The sequence below is a fragment of the Penicillium samsonianum genome (genome assembly GCF_028829775.1).
Source record: "Penicillium samsonianum strain IBT 33392 chromosome Unknown utg000006l_segment0_segment0, whole genome shotgun sequence".
Taxonomy (NCBI): domain Eukaryota; kingdom Fungi; phylum Ascomycota; class Eurotiomycetes; order Eurotiales; family Aspergillaceae; genus Penicillium; species Penicillium samsonianum.
Genome location: NW_026643264.1, coordinates 1729131 through 1745305, shown reverse-complemented (window position 1 = coordinate 1745305; position 16175 = coordinate 1729131). Strand labels below are relative to the sequence as shown.

Here is a 16175-nt window from a genome sequence, read left to right as displayed (position 1 = left end):
TAAGATGCCAGCGCGCATTTATCCAAGGGCTAGGATCTCATTACATTCGGGTGCGTACGCTCGGGGCGGAGGCTATTGCCGAGACCGATTCAATGCCCGCGACCGAGGTCGGCGACCGGCTTATTGATGAAATCGAACTAGCTTTCAAAGAGGAAAGTGAGCTACCCCAGCTAATTGAAGCTGGCGAGCGCGATGACGCGAATCCATGGCTCCGTCGTACGCGGTGGGCCGTCTACCTCCGTTGGATCCACCCCCAGCACCTTATTGACTGCGTCCAAGCACCCTACGCCGAGTCATCCGATCCGACCGAAATGGCTGCTTGCGTAATATGGGACTCGATGGCCGCTGTGGCCCGGATTAGCCAGTTGGTTTGTACGAAAACTAGCCATACAATTCGCACTAAAGCCGTACGGAGCGTGACCGACTGCCGCACCAGCCATTACAAGCGTATGTGGATGCCGATAACATTGAGAGACAGACTACGCCGTGGCAGCAAATGTTTATTTTTTTCACTCGTACGCAGGGTATTCCAAGAGAATAAAAGTGAAGGACTCCAGAAGGGGATTATCTCATATTCATATTGTCGTTTCTGTTAGTTTTGACTTAATTTCTAAATCAAATCAGGAGAGGAATCATTATCTTACTTGATCTGCCACTTCAACAATCCCTAAATCAAGAGCAATCCCTTAAGCTACCGTCTTCCCTTGGGCATGAACATCATATCAACAGTAGTCTATATCGTTGCGCTAAACAGATGTCTCAAAATAAACTTTGTCTGCAAACCTCCTTAGGTGCATCAAGTGGTTGAGCTTGTTACACCAACTGTGTGCTATGCTGTGTGCTATGTATATTTGGAAGCTAGTCATCTCGCACCTCTACTCTCGTCACTTCCACCACCCTCACCACTCTCACCACCCTGACCATCCTCAGCATCCTCACCTTCTCATGTCGCCATGTTCCCGTATGGGCTCTTAGCTCCTTGTTACTTCTTATTGTACCATTTGGTTGATTTTGTTGTGCACCGAAGCGCCATAGCTTGGAGAATCGAGTGGGTTACTGACATATTTCACATGCGAGCCGCCCACCCAAGCGAGCCGTCCACCCCAAAACACCATAGCAAATGCGATATATTCTATACTTTTATCTCAACAACCACGTCTTAATATATTTCATTATTTGCCAATAGCTATTGGTAAGACCTATTAGCACTATGTCTCAATTAAGGGAATCATAAAGCCATTTAATCATCATCTCAAAAATTACTGAAAATTACACTGCCATGAGTTACAAGTATATATATCTCGACCATGAAGACATAAAAATTCTCCAAGCTCCCTAAAGAGGTTAGATATCATCTGAAAACCATTCGACTAAAATGAAAATACCTATGCCGTGGTTGTTGAGATATAAAGCTGTAATTTATCGCATTTACTATGGTGTTTTGGGGTAGCGGCTCGCATGTGAAATACGTTACGAATAGTAGATTGATATCACCCGTAAGAAGGAAGGTATTACATCCTATTGGTTCATCACTGTACAGAGAATTTCAACAATCAAACGTCTAGGGACTTTCTGGGCATATGAGTGACGCACAATCATTTCTCTCTGGGCGCTTTGTTTCCATTCTAAGTATGTTAAGGGAAATACAAGAAAAACAAAGAGTGTCAATTTTGAAACAAAAAAAGCTATCTATCGGTCTAACGTCTATCAATGTATTTATTCAACCTCTTTTTCCCCCACCAATTTAACGTTAACAACCTAGACGAAAGCTAGGCATTAATCGGCGACGACGGCTACTCCTCGTTCGCCAATTGCAATATTAACCCAGCCTTGGGATTGGATATTTCCGGTGATCGTGTCCTTGTACAGGCCAAACATGGCTTGCGCCACCGTTAAGCGCGACCCTCTCTAGATATTATTGTCACGACCCCGACCTTCCAGGTGCCTGAGCCTGCCTGAGGCCATCCAGTGAACCTTGGACCGCTCATTGCGCAGGTAGCTAACAGCATGCATTGGCCATATGAACCCTTGCATGTCGCTTATCACATGAACTAAGCGAACCATGTATTATTGCTTTCGCCGGCCTTCGCATGAAGGCCAGCATTTAGTCTCTCAATACACCTGCACGTACATTTACCGATAGACACTGCTTTCCGAACTCACCCTGCTACCTAGGACCTCGCAGGGTCCTAACTCCTAACAATTATCTAGTTCATCCCATCGCTCATTTTTCTCCCTTTCCGTAATGAGTCCCGCTTCCGTGCGTATAGCTATACGGTCTTTGGCCAATTCCGAGTTCGGACTTGTTCTATATGGCGTTTGTGTTCGAGATCAAAGCAGCGCCAGAGGACGCCGGAGTGTGAGGCGCCTTATCTCCGTTAAGGTTAATCGGGTTGACTGGCGACCCCTATGCCCGGATGCAAATGCGCAGTGGAGGAAGGGGCCCTTTATGTTGTCTCGCACACAAGGGTTGAATTGCAGGTGAATTCAGACGTTAAGTAAGCTGTCGCTTAGGTGATTGCCTCGCTGGTGAGCCTAGTAGGCAAGGGGTGGGAGACCGACCCTTATTGTCTCTTCCAGCGTCGCTCTGGAGTACTCGCTGATGGCGTTCTTCTCGTTTCTTCTAGACCTCTTTTATTTTTTTTGCGTCTGTCGCGTGCTTGCTATTGCAAAAGCCAATGAATTAGATCTGGGAATCCAAGAACAAAGACCTTCCATTTTCTCGGTATCTTCCGGCTGTATATTTTATTCGGATCTTTTCTTTCTTCCGACGCAACCCCGTAGATTCCGACAACATTGTGTTTAGTATACCGCCAGCTTCTGCTCCCTGGACCAGCTTTGAGCTGGGAGATCCACAAAGTTCGAACGGAAATGTTATTCATGTGTGGACAGATCGTATAAAACTCCGTTTTGGTATTATCTGTCGATCGGCTTTCTGTTATTCTGAACTAGATATTACGGGACTAAAAGGTTCTCAATATTTATCTGGAGGATTTTGTTATTGGTGTTGGGGGGGGAGGGCGCGCTTACGAGCACGGACTGCGAGCGACGGGAGCACGCCGAATTGGCAAATCAGGTTGCAGAGAAATGCACACCAGTAGACTGTTCTTTTCCACTAGGGTATATATAGAAGATAGGCAGGCATAGTAGAGAATTGAGCACGGCTTTAGTCCCCCCAGCATGTAGTAACATACACTAAGAAAGGAATGATGGTTTCAGCAGAGTAGTGTCGGTTGCGCTGGACGAAGTAACAGACATAGAAGGAAATGTGCCTGTTATGCCCGATTTTGCTGAGGTAAACAATGATATTATGTCCTGTGAAAATTTACCGTCTGTCAGCCACTGGAGGATCCATATATACCATGCTAGAGCCCATTGGTCCCCGTCACCCCATCTATTTCGCGGGCAAAGTAGTTTACCAGCGCAGGCTATTGCAAGGCCACATGCTCCCATCCTGACGTCGTAGGCAGTGAATAAGAGCATGATAAAAGCGTAGATGAAGTTGACATCCCAGTTATTCGAGTGACCCCAGGGAAGGAAACTGTGCACGAAGTTGTCAAGGAACTCGTAGACTCGGTTAGACTTGGGTGAACTGCTGGGAATGACTATCTCAATCCACGTATCCTTCTTTTCTCGTTCTGTTTTCTCTCCAGGTGGAATAGGGCTGCACCTGCACCATGCTGTGATTCCGTTATAGTGAAGGAGTACATCAATAGGTCTATCTGACCAATAATGACCACGCACAAGCTCACGATGCATGTGCCGTGAGATGCGTTCAATCTGAGCGGAGTGTTCACTGACACAGTTGAAAAATAGCCTCTGCTCTGGGGTCAACCGTCGTGCACAGAAATGAGTACCGATAGAGACCGGCAATAATGAGAAGCATAACGCTGATATCCGAGACTTCACCATAAGGCCCAAGGTCGACAATATGAGTAGTCCCACCAGGACAGTAGTAGTTCGAACTTTCCTGTCGTCTAAGTTCGGGATCTCTCCATCACCAGGACCACGAACTGGAGCAACGGACATCCCATATATAACACTAAGCTGGCTTGGGTTTTGAAGAAATTTCGCCGCGTTCTTGCGTTCTGTTTTGATCGGTGAATCTAACCGGTTGCGATATTTCGCCGGAAAGTTCTTATCAGGGAGCCTCTTTCGGATTGCACCATTGTAGGTTCCAGATTCAGGCTCAGTGGCGGTTTCTGGCTTGAACTTATACATGAATTTCCACTCAAGCACAGTCATCACCCTGGCCAGCGCCATCCAACATCGTACACATGCTTGTGCCTTATGCAAGCTGGGAACTAAGTGCATCTGGTCCACAATACCCCGACCACCAATAGTATCCTCTCCCCTCGCCACGTTCTCGAGAGGCAATGTAATTTCACCTTCATTCCCGCCTGACGTATTCCAGAACGTGAGTACTTGTACAGCCTTGGGCACAGTTGACCTTGCTCGCCGTATGGTATCTTTTAGTACCCCACAAATATACCCAGAAATGTCGGCCCCCGTCCGCTTTATCCATTTCAATTTCAGTGACCGTTTTGCTCTGCTCAGTCTGTTCGGGTCTTTTCTTTCCCGGGCACAGAAGAGAAGACAAGGTCCCGAGGCATTTACCTCTCGATTGACATAGAACCAGATCCATTCACTGTCAAAAACATAGAACCACTCCCAAAGCCCAATGAGAACGGGCAGAAATCCAGTATTCGGGACATCCATCCCCTGCAGAGCCATCATACCCCGGCCCACGAACACGCCCGAGGCCCAGATGAATGCCAGTGTTTTGAATAGTGCAGGATACTCGCCAGCATGCGGAGTTTCCACCTTTGGTGAAGGCGATGGGACCTGTAATAGCCATTAGATCATCTATATTTGCGGTAGATCTGGGCACTTACTGTTGGAATGCTTGTGCTAACATTTGGTGTCATTACCAAGATGAATAGGCAAGACCAGCATAGTATGAAGGCCAGCCGTCTCAAGTTGAACCATGGTAAAATGCTGTTCTGACAGGGAGCATTTCCCAGCTGATGTGATCGTCTGAACATGAGCTCGAAATCCATGTCCAAAGGGATGATTGCCAGCTATACCCCTTCTGTTCAAGATACTTCATATAACACGCATTTTTCCTGACTGTTGGCAATATAACCTGCATTATATATAGGAAAGGGCTTCTCCGGCTTACGTCATAACATAATGGCCACTGTGCTAGCTATCCTTTCTTGTGTCTTCATTACGAATTTTTTTTTGTCACTTGTCACTCCCCACAGTGAACTTTCGTCCATCCTATTACCACAGCCTGGCAGAGGGGAAAACTAAAAGCTTATGGAACTTAGGTCTGCCTGCGTGATCCAATGACTGGTGAAATTTTCTGAAGCTTGCTGCTGGGCGTAACCAGCAATCATCTGCTTGAACTGTTGCTATAGTTCAGGGAGTCAAGTAGTCGAACAGCTAATGCAGCATTGTGGACCCATCCATTGTCCATATATTGTATACTTCTGGGAATAATGTATATTAACATGACAGAACTATTACGAAATATGGGGCATAGAAATGTCATGAGATCATTCTGTCTGTGGGGCCTGTGAATTTCTTCGGTAAGGATGGCAATAGCGACTCTATCTTGGCAGGTTTCCGCTTCCGGCCCAAAATACGCTAATTGGATTACCACACTCAGAAGGGACTAGGTACGTACAAGAGAAGATCGCCTCGCCAAGGTAGCCGTTGGTTCGTTAGTGCTTACTTACTATATAACATCATACTAACAGCGATGTGGTGAAGATAACAAGCCTTCATTTGAGAATCTATGATAACCATCATTCGACCATCTTAATTAGTCGTTGATCATTGGTCGCAGCCTTTTATGGGAGCTTCCTTTTTTCCTGAATGACAAAAATGGAGTTCAGATTCCAGTTGATGTCATCCTTAGGTAGCCCATCTTTAGTCAGAACGACTATTAATGCCTGTCGTTGAATGATTGGATTCAGTCCAGAAGTTTTGAGCTTGTTTTGAAAACGAATTGCCGAGGTTTCACTGTGGATTTATGGTGAGGAGCTATGGGTACTCAAATAGCTAAATTCAGGGTTGAGAAACACGGGGTGTGTTGCAGAAGAACGAACGAGAACCATGGGAAGTAGAACCATGGGGAGTCTAACAAGAGATCGGGTGACTGGGTAGTACGACTGGGTCTACCATCCACCCCATGAGTCTAACAGCTGTGGTTTGAAAAGCAGTAAGCACAGGCAGATTTAAAAGACTGGAACTCGGCAGAACTTTGCATTTTTGTGTACTTGCAGTCCAAGTCAACAAAAGATATTCACCTAACAACTTCAGCAGAGACTTTTTGACTGCTATGAGAACATGAACCGCTTTAACTTTTCAATTGATAAAATCCGGGTTGATAAAATTCGCTCTCAATGCTTTGATAACGTCTACTTATCCGCCGCTATTTCAATAACCGGGGGCCCACATGCCTCAGTCCAGAGATATATAGGACGTCTGAACCGCGGGGTTTATCCAATCAGTATTACAATAGAGGACGTCCCAATCGCGCCGGATGAGATTGTTGTTTTCGTGTATAGTATCGTCAATTCATCGGAAAAGACCGACAACCCTGGTCTCTTGGAGGCTGCTCAGACCTTCACTCTTAGGTTAGCTCAGGCAGGAGCCAGCGCAGTTACTGGACCGACCGTCAACGATATTTCAGAGCAAACAAAACAACAAATTGGCCATACTATCGCTTACCTGCTGGGAATGGGGGCCACGGGGGCATTGGTTCTTGGAACATTTACAGGTGGTGTCTTAGTAGCAGCGGCTACAACTATTTTCACCCAACTATGGGGACATACTTTAAAAAAGCGTGATGGAACCCTTGCAGGGGCAGTTCACCCAATGACAGGAGCATGGCTTCAAAGGGTTACTGCGGGAAACCAAACCCGCGAACAAACAGATGACACCAGGGGAGAGAAGGTCCACCATTGCGTGGCACCTTCCCGGTATCATGTAACCTGGAGTGTTCGTCCTGCGGGGTCTAGTAATGGGGCTGGAGGAAACCAACTTCCCATTACAAAGTACCAGTCGGGTTGCTGTACAATTTTATAGGCCGCTGAAAATAGGAGAAATAGATTAAGTCCAAATTACAGATAGCCCGGCTGCTCGGGTTGAAATATGCAAGGAGAGGGGATCGACATTTAACGCTCTTGGGAGCCCAGGAGATACCTGTCTTGTAAACATGCATAACTCATGCAGGGGCACATAGTAATTACACCTATTGCTTAGGCCCGCTAGAGTGCAGGTTTACTTCCTCATTAGACTGGGGAGGTGTAATCAACTCCGATGAAGCTTAAGTTATAGTAGACCATCTAGAATACCCCCATTCGCTTCGGAGTATGCACAGCATAGTGGTTATCGAGAAAAGGGTGATTGAAACTCGGAGATATTTTGATGGGTACGGGAACTAGGCCAGCTGGGGTTGCTACCGGGGCCTAAGGCTTCGCTCTAGGGTAGACCGCGACAATGCCTGTCTACGATGGGCCTTAGGCATTTTGGTTAAGGGAAGGTCCGCCTATTTCTCTCTATAGGCCGGGCCTATTCGCCTATCCACTGGATTACAGTTACCCCCACGGGATAGAGTGCTAAGGGGTTTTAATGGATTCCGCGAACGTATTATCACACGAGGTTAATTGCTCCTAAAATCAATTTGCGTAGAGATGAATTCATACGATAAAACTAGCCAAGGTCTCTAACACCTGCCTGGCCACTCCTTTTAATCCAACTGGGCCTCCAGTTGAACCCCCCGGTTGGTTAGGCACCCCCAAACCCTGAAAAGGAAGTGTGCTGTCGAAAGTAAAATCCACCAGCTTAAAATAATAGAGCTTAGGGCACATCAATGCAAAATACTCAGTCGATGAAGGAGTCAAGATCAACAGAACCATTACACTCTGGAGTTTTTGTATCCAACCAATACTGCTTTGCATGAGCAGACTTCCATCCTCCAAACAACTTCGTCACTGTGGGCACACCAGGCACTTTATCGGCCTGCACCGCCCAAAGCGGTAAATCACTTGCGACATCAGCTTCTAGAGAACCAAACATACCCTCCCACTGATTTCGGTTAGCGTAAACACCCCAGTCTCTGGCGGTCTCGCGGATCTGAAGGATCCATTCTTGGGCGACCTGAAGATTTCTGGCGTTGCCAAGTTGCCAGGCATTGCACACACCAGTGGTAGGTTCAATGTCAAGCCAAAGACGATCAATGATCATGCTATTCTTATTGATGGTATCGGTAAGTTCTTGGACTTGCTGCCGTGGGCTTTTGCAATCTATACCTGTCGGTTGTGGACCGACGCCTGTTTCACCGGTAGGCCAGTCATTTAGCCCTGATAATAGGTGATGCACCACGGTTTCGGAAGCTTACATGGAAACAGATATGCATCAACCTTATTGAAGCCTGCTGCAATCGCTGCTTTATATGCGGGCACGAAATTTGGGTCGACCCGACCACCTTGTCCACAGGCTTGTTGATAAGCCCTGATTGCAATCTTTCTGTACCCAGCATTGAATGTACATCTCCAGAAATTGGGGTTCAGGTCAGTCTGAGGTCCAGAGATATCGAAACCTCGTAGGTCGGCTAGGTGAAGTGGTGTTTGAGAGCTGTGTGACGGAGACCAAGACGAAGAAACGAAGGTGGCTGAGATCCCGAGTATAATGGTAAAGAAGCTAACAAGCATAATGATAATTCTTCTTAAAAAAAGAGTTGTAACGGTCTGCCTATTGCTTTTCTTCACCAGCGGACTGGACCCAATTGCGTGTGATTTAAGATTATCTATATTGAATGATTGAAATGCAATAATGGCGATGACGACAGGACTACCGATTATTAATTGAAGAAGTTAAACTTTCAAATACATTGTCATTGTACGAGGGAGTGTATGAAGGTAATTATTTACTTTAGTGTAGAGTAAGGCACGGAATGGTAGGATTGATTTCCCTCTAGGAGGTGCGTGGGGCGGGATAGGGCGTGACAAGGGTTAGTGAGTAGCTGGGTCTAGTGGAACAGGAAGAAGGGCTGCTCATGGAGAGTGATTGGCAGCGGGTGCTGACATCGACTCTGAAAATAGAGGAATGACGGGTTGATGAAAGGAGGGCGTGACCATGTACGTTCTCTGGCTAGCTGTCTCCCGATTGTCAAGCTTCGGGTACAGCTGAACAAGGCTTGTGTTTTACGTTTATGTCAATTTAACATTACACAGGTTTGGATCACCGCTCACATCGATTGATCCCGGCCTTACTATCTTCGCCTTCTCCTCATTTGACAGAAGTGAGGATCCGTGGGTGTCGAAACAAGGGACGAAAGTAGCACAAGGTTGCGGACTCGGATGATCGACATGCGTCATGTGGCGCACCGGATGTTGACGGCGGTCATCCACTGTCATCTACTTCGGGCGCTAAATCTTGAAATTGATTCGAAGAATCAAGAAGGTGTAAAGAAAGAGTTTCTAATGTTTACAGGATAGAGCCTGTCAACTAGGTAAGACGAAGATGCCTGGAAGCGAACACTATATTGGAGGAATACAGAGACTGATTCTTGGAGAACCGCTAGGTTTAACATGGGGGGATTTCAGCGGTACGGTGAACCAACGCTGACGTGTCGACACCTATATGGTGTCAATCCGTCGTGTGTGCGAGAGATCTGTGCATGGCTTTAAGGATTCCGTTACAGCTGGCGAGCGCGATGACGCCATGGCTTCGACGCACCCATATGCCATACACAAAGTTGGTAACCAAAGAATTCACGGTGGCTGGTCAATCAAAATCATTTTGATCATCCCCCAGTTTTACAGTTGCCTTTGTTGAAGAAAGTCTTTCCTGGCCTAATCAACATATTCCATATTTCAGGGTGAAACTGAACTAGGGCTCCGAAAGGAATAAATGAATGCGAATATAGGGCATATTCATATTCGCGGAGTGCGAATATGAATAAATGAATATCGTATTCGCGCGAATAAGCGCATTATTCATATTCGCATTCATATTATTCATATCATGCATTTTGCGCGCATTAATGAATCTTCCGTTTCCCCGGTTTTTGTATTACTGAAATACACGTTTCCACTCGTCAACTTGTACCTCAAGTGCCATCACGGCCTCGGTCAAGCATAAGTAGGAAATATCTTCCATACAAACCATGTTCTAAAGTGTATACCCTATATTGTAGGGCTTGGTAAGCTCTATGTGTTCTGCGTGAATATTTTTCGCGATTTCTTATAGGTGTAAATGTCTAGTTTTGGTGACCAACGGTTGCTACAGAAAGTTGAGCGAAATTATATATATCTACAAGACGTCTTTCCACATCTTTGCTGCTCCAGTTAAATCGACTACCATAACTTCTCTTGTTCTCACTCGATCTACTCCAAAATTTAGATTTAATATAAGCATGACTATTGGCACGTAAAAACGCGTTTACCATGCCACTTTAACTCACTTCTCATCCAAGTTACAGATTGTTTACCATGAGAGTCGCGAGTGAGAAAACCGCCGCGTGTAAAGAAAAGACCTATCAACTTTCCACCTTACTGGGATTGCATCAGGCGAAAGCATAGCTGAAGTTTCCACATCATTTTTTCATACTCACCTTTCATTTCCGACTCGCTAGGCTATCAAATATTGTCGAGTGATACTAAAGGTGTGCCATGCCTCGCTCCCAGGTACCACTTGGACTACTGACACTGGACAAATACAGAATGGCATCCTCACCTAATCCATTTGTGCGAAAGACGCGTGGTCTTCCGCGTCGCGACTACAATGCTCTGAACAATGGCACACCCTCCCTGCTCCCTGAGCCATGGGAAGGAAATATCCGTGAAATGGAGAGCCCCTGCTCGCCAGCACCATGCGAGTCTACGGGAGGCGAAGAGACGTCGCCATCCATGCGGTCCTTACCCATTCCCAGCTCTTCGCCCGCTCCGCTAGATCCCGCGCTATCAGGATTGACTAGCAGTCAGAGTAGCCCACCGCCTTACAAGAGACGAAAAGCCAAGTCATACTCTAGCTGGACCCTCGAGCATTTCTGGATCACAGAGCTAGACAACACCTGGCGTCGAAAGGGTGGGCCACCAAAGAAGGATCGGCTCTTAGTCTGTAGGCAGTGCAGTTGGTCGTCCAGGGATTCGGCACGCTATGGCTCCACATCGAATTTGTTAGCCCATCTCCAGGCCAAGCACCGCATCAGTTCTGGATCAGACATCACGTCATCTTCAACTATCGGAACGACCCTGGACAATTTTTTGACACCTGCAAAAGAAAGGGCGGGCCTTGAACAAATGCTGATACAATGGGTTGTTCAAACGAGACAGCCCTTTACGGTAGTGGAGCATCCGGCATTTAGGGCGCTTTTTGAAGCGACTGGGGCTATATTACCCATCAAGACGGCCGACACTCTCTTCAACAGGATCAGGGAGGAATTTTGCAAGAACCGGACTTGCGTCAAAGAAGAATTAGCCACTAATAGTCGCACGCTTGCGCTGTCTCTTGATGTTTGGACATCAGAGAATCAGATAGCGATCATGGGCATCATTGGTCATTGGATCTCACCCGACTTTGAGAAGCGAGAAGAGCTTCTGGAGTTCACTGACATATGTGAACCGCACTCTGGGGAGAATCTTGCAGAAATTGTCATGAAAATGCTCGAGGAACTAGACGTCGCGCCAAAGCTCCTCACAATTACGGGGGATAATGCTGCCAACAATGGAACTCTCTGCGACAGTCTTCATGCCGAGCTTCTCAAGAATTATGATGATAAAGACGACCAATTTCGCATCAGACCTCTTATGCGGTTTCGTGGACGGCAGAGCTTCATTCCTTGCCTTGCCCACGTCATCAATCTCATTTGCAGAGACGTACTGGCTTCCCTGAGGGCCGGCTCAGCTCGAGAGGCGAAGGCTATACTGGACGACATGGCCACGCAAAGTAGCCCAACATTCACCTCTGCCCACAGCACAAAAGGAGCAATCATGAAGATCCGGCTGCTGACCCTATGGATTGCCCGCAGTCCACAGCGCCGCCAGAATTGGAAAGATGTGTCACCATCCAAGCAAGTCGGCTACGATGTTGACACTCGATGGAACTCAACCTATATCATGATAGCGGACGCCCTTCGGCTACAGAAAGAACTTGGACAGTTTGTCCGGATGCATCCAGAAGTTCACGCCCTTCAAATAAACGAGAACGAATGGTCGATTCTTCAACAAGTAGCGAAGGTTCTTAAGCCATTCTGGGATCACACCAACTCGGTATCAAAATCTTGTCCGACGATTGTTGAGAGTTTGCCCATCTATTGGAGTCTAGACGACCTCCTTGACGAGGTTCAAAAGGCCGAAGGTGATTTTGAAGATGTTGATACCGAGATCCGGGATGCGGTGGAACGAGGAATCCAAAAGATGAACAAATTTGCAAGGAAGATGGACACCAATCTTCTTTACTACGTGGCGTCCGTCCTGGACCCGCGTATTAAATCGTCTTTGATCGGATCGCAGATGAGCGAGCAAGATGCGGGACTGATCATCTCTCAAGTGCGGGAGTTCTTAAAGAGGGAGTATCCGCACGAGTTGTCCATGTCGTGTATAGTGGATCGCCCGCCGGGAATGTCCGAGACTATGTGGAGGACGCTGCGAAAAGTACAGCCATCGCAGCGGACGCTTCTTTCAGACATTGATAGATATCTAGACGCGCCACCCGTGAGTTGGTCCCACCATATGATTGATGATGCAGACGAGGAATGGGTTCTCAAATGGTGGAAGGCGAATGTATTTAGCTTTCCACTCATGGCAAAGGCAGCTCGAGATTACCTGCCAATTCCATCAGCGGAGGTAGGGATTGAACGCGAGTTCAGCAATGCCAGAGATGTATTGGGACTCAGAAGACACTGTCTAAATGCGGAGACTATGCGATGGCTTATGCTACTTAAGGGACAGTACCAAAAATAGCGTTCCAAAAAAGTGATTGTGATAATATCAAGATTTATGGGAATATAACGTCTTAAAGATGGTGAACGCATTTGCGACAAGAGTCTTAGGCACATGTAATGGGGTTGCTGTATTGAGACGTAACAGCATGAACGGTAATGTATGCTCTCTCAGTATATGAATAAATATGATCATTCATGAATATTCATGAATAATGCAATATGAATATGCCTCTTATTCATATTCATATTATGCAATTCATATTATTCATATTCGCAAATATTCATGAATATTCATGAATGATCATATTCCTTTCGGAGCCCTAGATATGAGGCTGGTGCAGATCAGGAACCAAGCCGCACCGTCGGAATTAGCTCCGAAGTGTCTATACAGACGACCAAGTTGATTGGAAATCAACCTGGCTAAATTGTTGTATATATAGGCTCATGTATCCCTCTGAAATGACAAGTCAATTTATACCTCTGAACAACAGCAATAGGGTTACTCGAGAAAGTTAAACAAGGAAGAACACAGAGCAGACGAACTTTCTGGCAGAATGATGAGGATTGATTGGCCGATATCTGACTCTCAGACATGACAAACGGATTGAAAGGGAATATGAGAATAAATACCCCAAGTAGCGAGGCACTAGGAAGACCGGCTGTCTACTGATCCAGCATTGCCACTAAGTTAGTGGGCTGTACTATGACTGGGTCTGATCCACATCGATTTGACACAAGTACGTACGTAATTTTGGTACTTTTACGGAACAATACTGTGGAACAACCTGTAATCCACATGAGACTGACATACCCCTGCTTAGCGGAATGGATCTTGTTGGGAGCACTGACCCTTCCATTTTGTATTAAAATGATTCGGTGTTGCACCATGTAGTGATGCCTCCGTCAGATTACAATTTCGCAAAAGCTCTATTGGACCAGAAATCATTCTAAAGACCAGGAATCTCCTGTCCGACTCAAGCTCAGTTCTTGTCTGATATGACGAGTTTGAGACCGCTACTGTGAGTATCCATAGCGCCGGTCAAGGAGAAATGATACTAACAAGCGCAGGCTCAAACACAAGCCTCTTCATAACAATGGTCCCAAAGAGAGAGGAGTTGCCTGGCCTGGATGATTATTCACGATCTCTTTCCAAAAAAGTCGCTGAATATGCCGGAGCCGAAGGCAAGCTTACAACCATTGTTTGCATGACCTGTGCAGAGAACTTCACGCCTCATTTTGATGGTGTAAATGGAATAACCCCGTGCGGGCATATGAGAATATGGAAGTTCGCCTATCCATATGGTGGTGACATCTATATTTTCATCAGCTGTTACCAATGTTCAAAGGAACATATGCAGCAGATCATGGATCAAAGCAAGGTGCTGCAAACGACCGCAGGCATGACTGAAGAATTGTCGAAGTCTACTGAGCCAGCGATGAAGCCTCATCTCTACAAAGAAGTCATCGCAATCTACGGTATGGACGCGAACAATGTTGTCGTTTTGCCGGGCGCGCGTGACTGAGATTGATATTCAGAAAAGGCATGCATGTTGAGATTCAATCTTGTGGGCTTGTCGTTATAAAAAGAAAATATTCCTTCAGATGCATAGTCTTCTCTCCAACTCGCAAGATCGTCGGGCACGTCTGATTGATATACAGCTCATGTTGAATCAGCATCAATCAATTAAAAATGAACTAGTATGTATGCCCAACGGATTGTAACAGTGTCCTTCTTGTTTTTTGCCATGACTTAAGGACAACGTAAGGCTTATATTGAGAGGGTCGAATAGAGCGCTGGGGAGCGGATTGTTGGGGAACCAGGATGGTGCTTTCGAGGGGGAGACGGAGGTATTGGAAGGCCATGATGTATTGCGCGTTTGGTGCTTCAAGATATTGTGCCTGAACAAATATCTATGTTGAAGGAGTGTCAGTTCAAAAGAGTATTAATTTCCAGGCAATTAAGGAATGGATGGTGGAAAAGAAAAGTGTGTGCCCGCGAAAATATCACTGGGACAGAAAAGGGCGCAGAGATTTGAAGCACGTACGATCATTCTGGATAGGTCCTTTCCTTTAGGCCGACTCACTTCGTCTAGTGTGCTGACTCCTCGAAGCTCTAGTGAGCACTCTAATTAAAGGAGGGATTGAGCGTAGCAGCACTTGAGTTTCGACGTGGTGTCTCTCCAAGCAAGCAGTGACTGCTCGATTGAGCCCAGTGACTTGGCAGTACTGTCTACTGCTGTGTGTATGATGACGATTCCACATGCCTTGGTCGGGTCGAGGCTTGACGCGAGGCATCAAGAAGCATCGATGGAGTGAGACCTTCCGGGTCAGCCGCTTTGGAGGGTCATTGTGTAATGTGCAAGGTTAATGTGCAAGGTTTGTGCCGTGGGCAAGTCGATACTTTTGTCAGATTCAGGCATGCAGGGGAGAGAAAAGTTAGTTGAAATGAGAAAGGGTGAGAGTTCGTTTGATTGAGACGGTAAAAAACAGAGAACCGAGACTTGCCTGGATGAAGAAGATAAGGGAGCAGTGCCTTTCTGAAGGGCCTTTACCTTGCGGTTTTGGCCGAGCAGGATTGATTGAGTAATCCGAGATCTGGTGCTGGAGGGGGCAGCCTGTCGTAGCCGGAACACCTTTGTCCGTCCCGATCCAGCCTTTGTCCGCATAGTTGATTGCAGGGGTAGAGCACCAATTCCTTGATGGAGGGCCTGTTACTATGGTGAGTGATTACAATAAGTTACACAGAGGTCAGTTTACAAATTGCGAGAAGTCAAACGCAATCAATGCTATGGACAACTTGACCGAACAGATATGAAGGGTACCACATCGCCTCACGGTACTAACACTCAGACGCAAAGCATTTCTCTCGAACTTTGCTTCTTCCATTATTGCACAATCTCACCTTTTGCTTCTGTCTATCGATTCAAACGGTAAGACGGAAGATGGGAAACCAAAACGCCTCTAAATGAAGCAGAACTGCATGCAACGAATTTCGGAGTGAGGTACGTCCCTCGTAATTACCACAGCAACGTCCAGATGCTCTATCATATCATTTACTGACAATTATTTATTCCATATCCCACAATCTTCAGCTCCTCACGAGAATGCCTCCCCCGGTCGAACCCTCCTAACGATAAAGCTGAGAAGCTGCGATCCTCCACAACAATGCCGGTTTCTTCCGGCACCCTTGATACTATCCAAAGAGACCTAGCCG

At 46.5% G+C, this 16175-nt stretch overlaps 4 protein-coding genes across 4 annotated transcripts; 2 read left to right on the top strand and 2 right to left on the bottom strand.

Annotated features, from left to right (window-relative positions):
- Window positions 1-3195: 3195 nt before the first annotated feature.
- Window positions 3196-4928, bottom strand: N7471_010699 (uncharacterized protein; the record flags this gene model as incomplete). Its single annotated transcript, XM_057283418.1, has 2 exons — window positions 3196-4845; window positions 4896-4928. The coding sequence occupies 2 exons, from the start codon at window positions 4926-4928 to the stop codon at window positions 3196-3198; spliced, it is 1683 nt and encodes a 560-aa protein (XP_057132397.1).
- Window positions 4929-7896: 2968 nt separating this feature from the next.
- N7471_010698 ((Trans)glycosidase) lies at window positions 7897-8726 on the bottom strand (the record flags this gene model as incomplete). Its single annotated transcript, XM_057283417.1, has 2 exons — window positions 7897-8345; window positions 8414-8726. The coding sequence occupies 2 exons, from the start codon at window positions 8724-8726 to the stop codon at window positions 7897-7899; spliced, it is 762 nt and encodes a 253-aa protein (XP_057132396.1).
- A 2013-nt stretch (window positions 8727-10739) lies between these two features.
- Window positions 10740-12980, top strand: N7471_010697 (uncharacterized protein; the record flags this gene model as incomplete). The annotated part of the gene is made up of 1 exon (XM_057283416.1): window positions 10740-12980. The coding sequence occupies one exon, from the start codon at window positions 10740-10742 to the stop codon at window positions 12978-12980; it is 2241 nt and encodes a 746-aa protein (XP_057132395.1).
- Window positions 12981-14055: 1075 nt separating this feature from the next.
- Window positions 14056-14484, top strand: N7471_010696 (uncharacterized protein; the record flags this gene model as incomplete). Its single annotated transcript, XM_057283415.1, has 1 exon — window positions 14056-14484. One exon carries the CDS (start codon window positions 14056-14058, stop codon window positions 14482-14484), a length of 429 nt encoding a protein of 142 aa, XP_057132394.1.
- Window positions 14485-16175: the final 1691 nt, after the last annotated feature.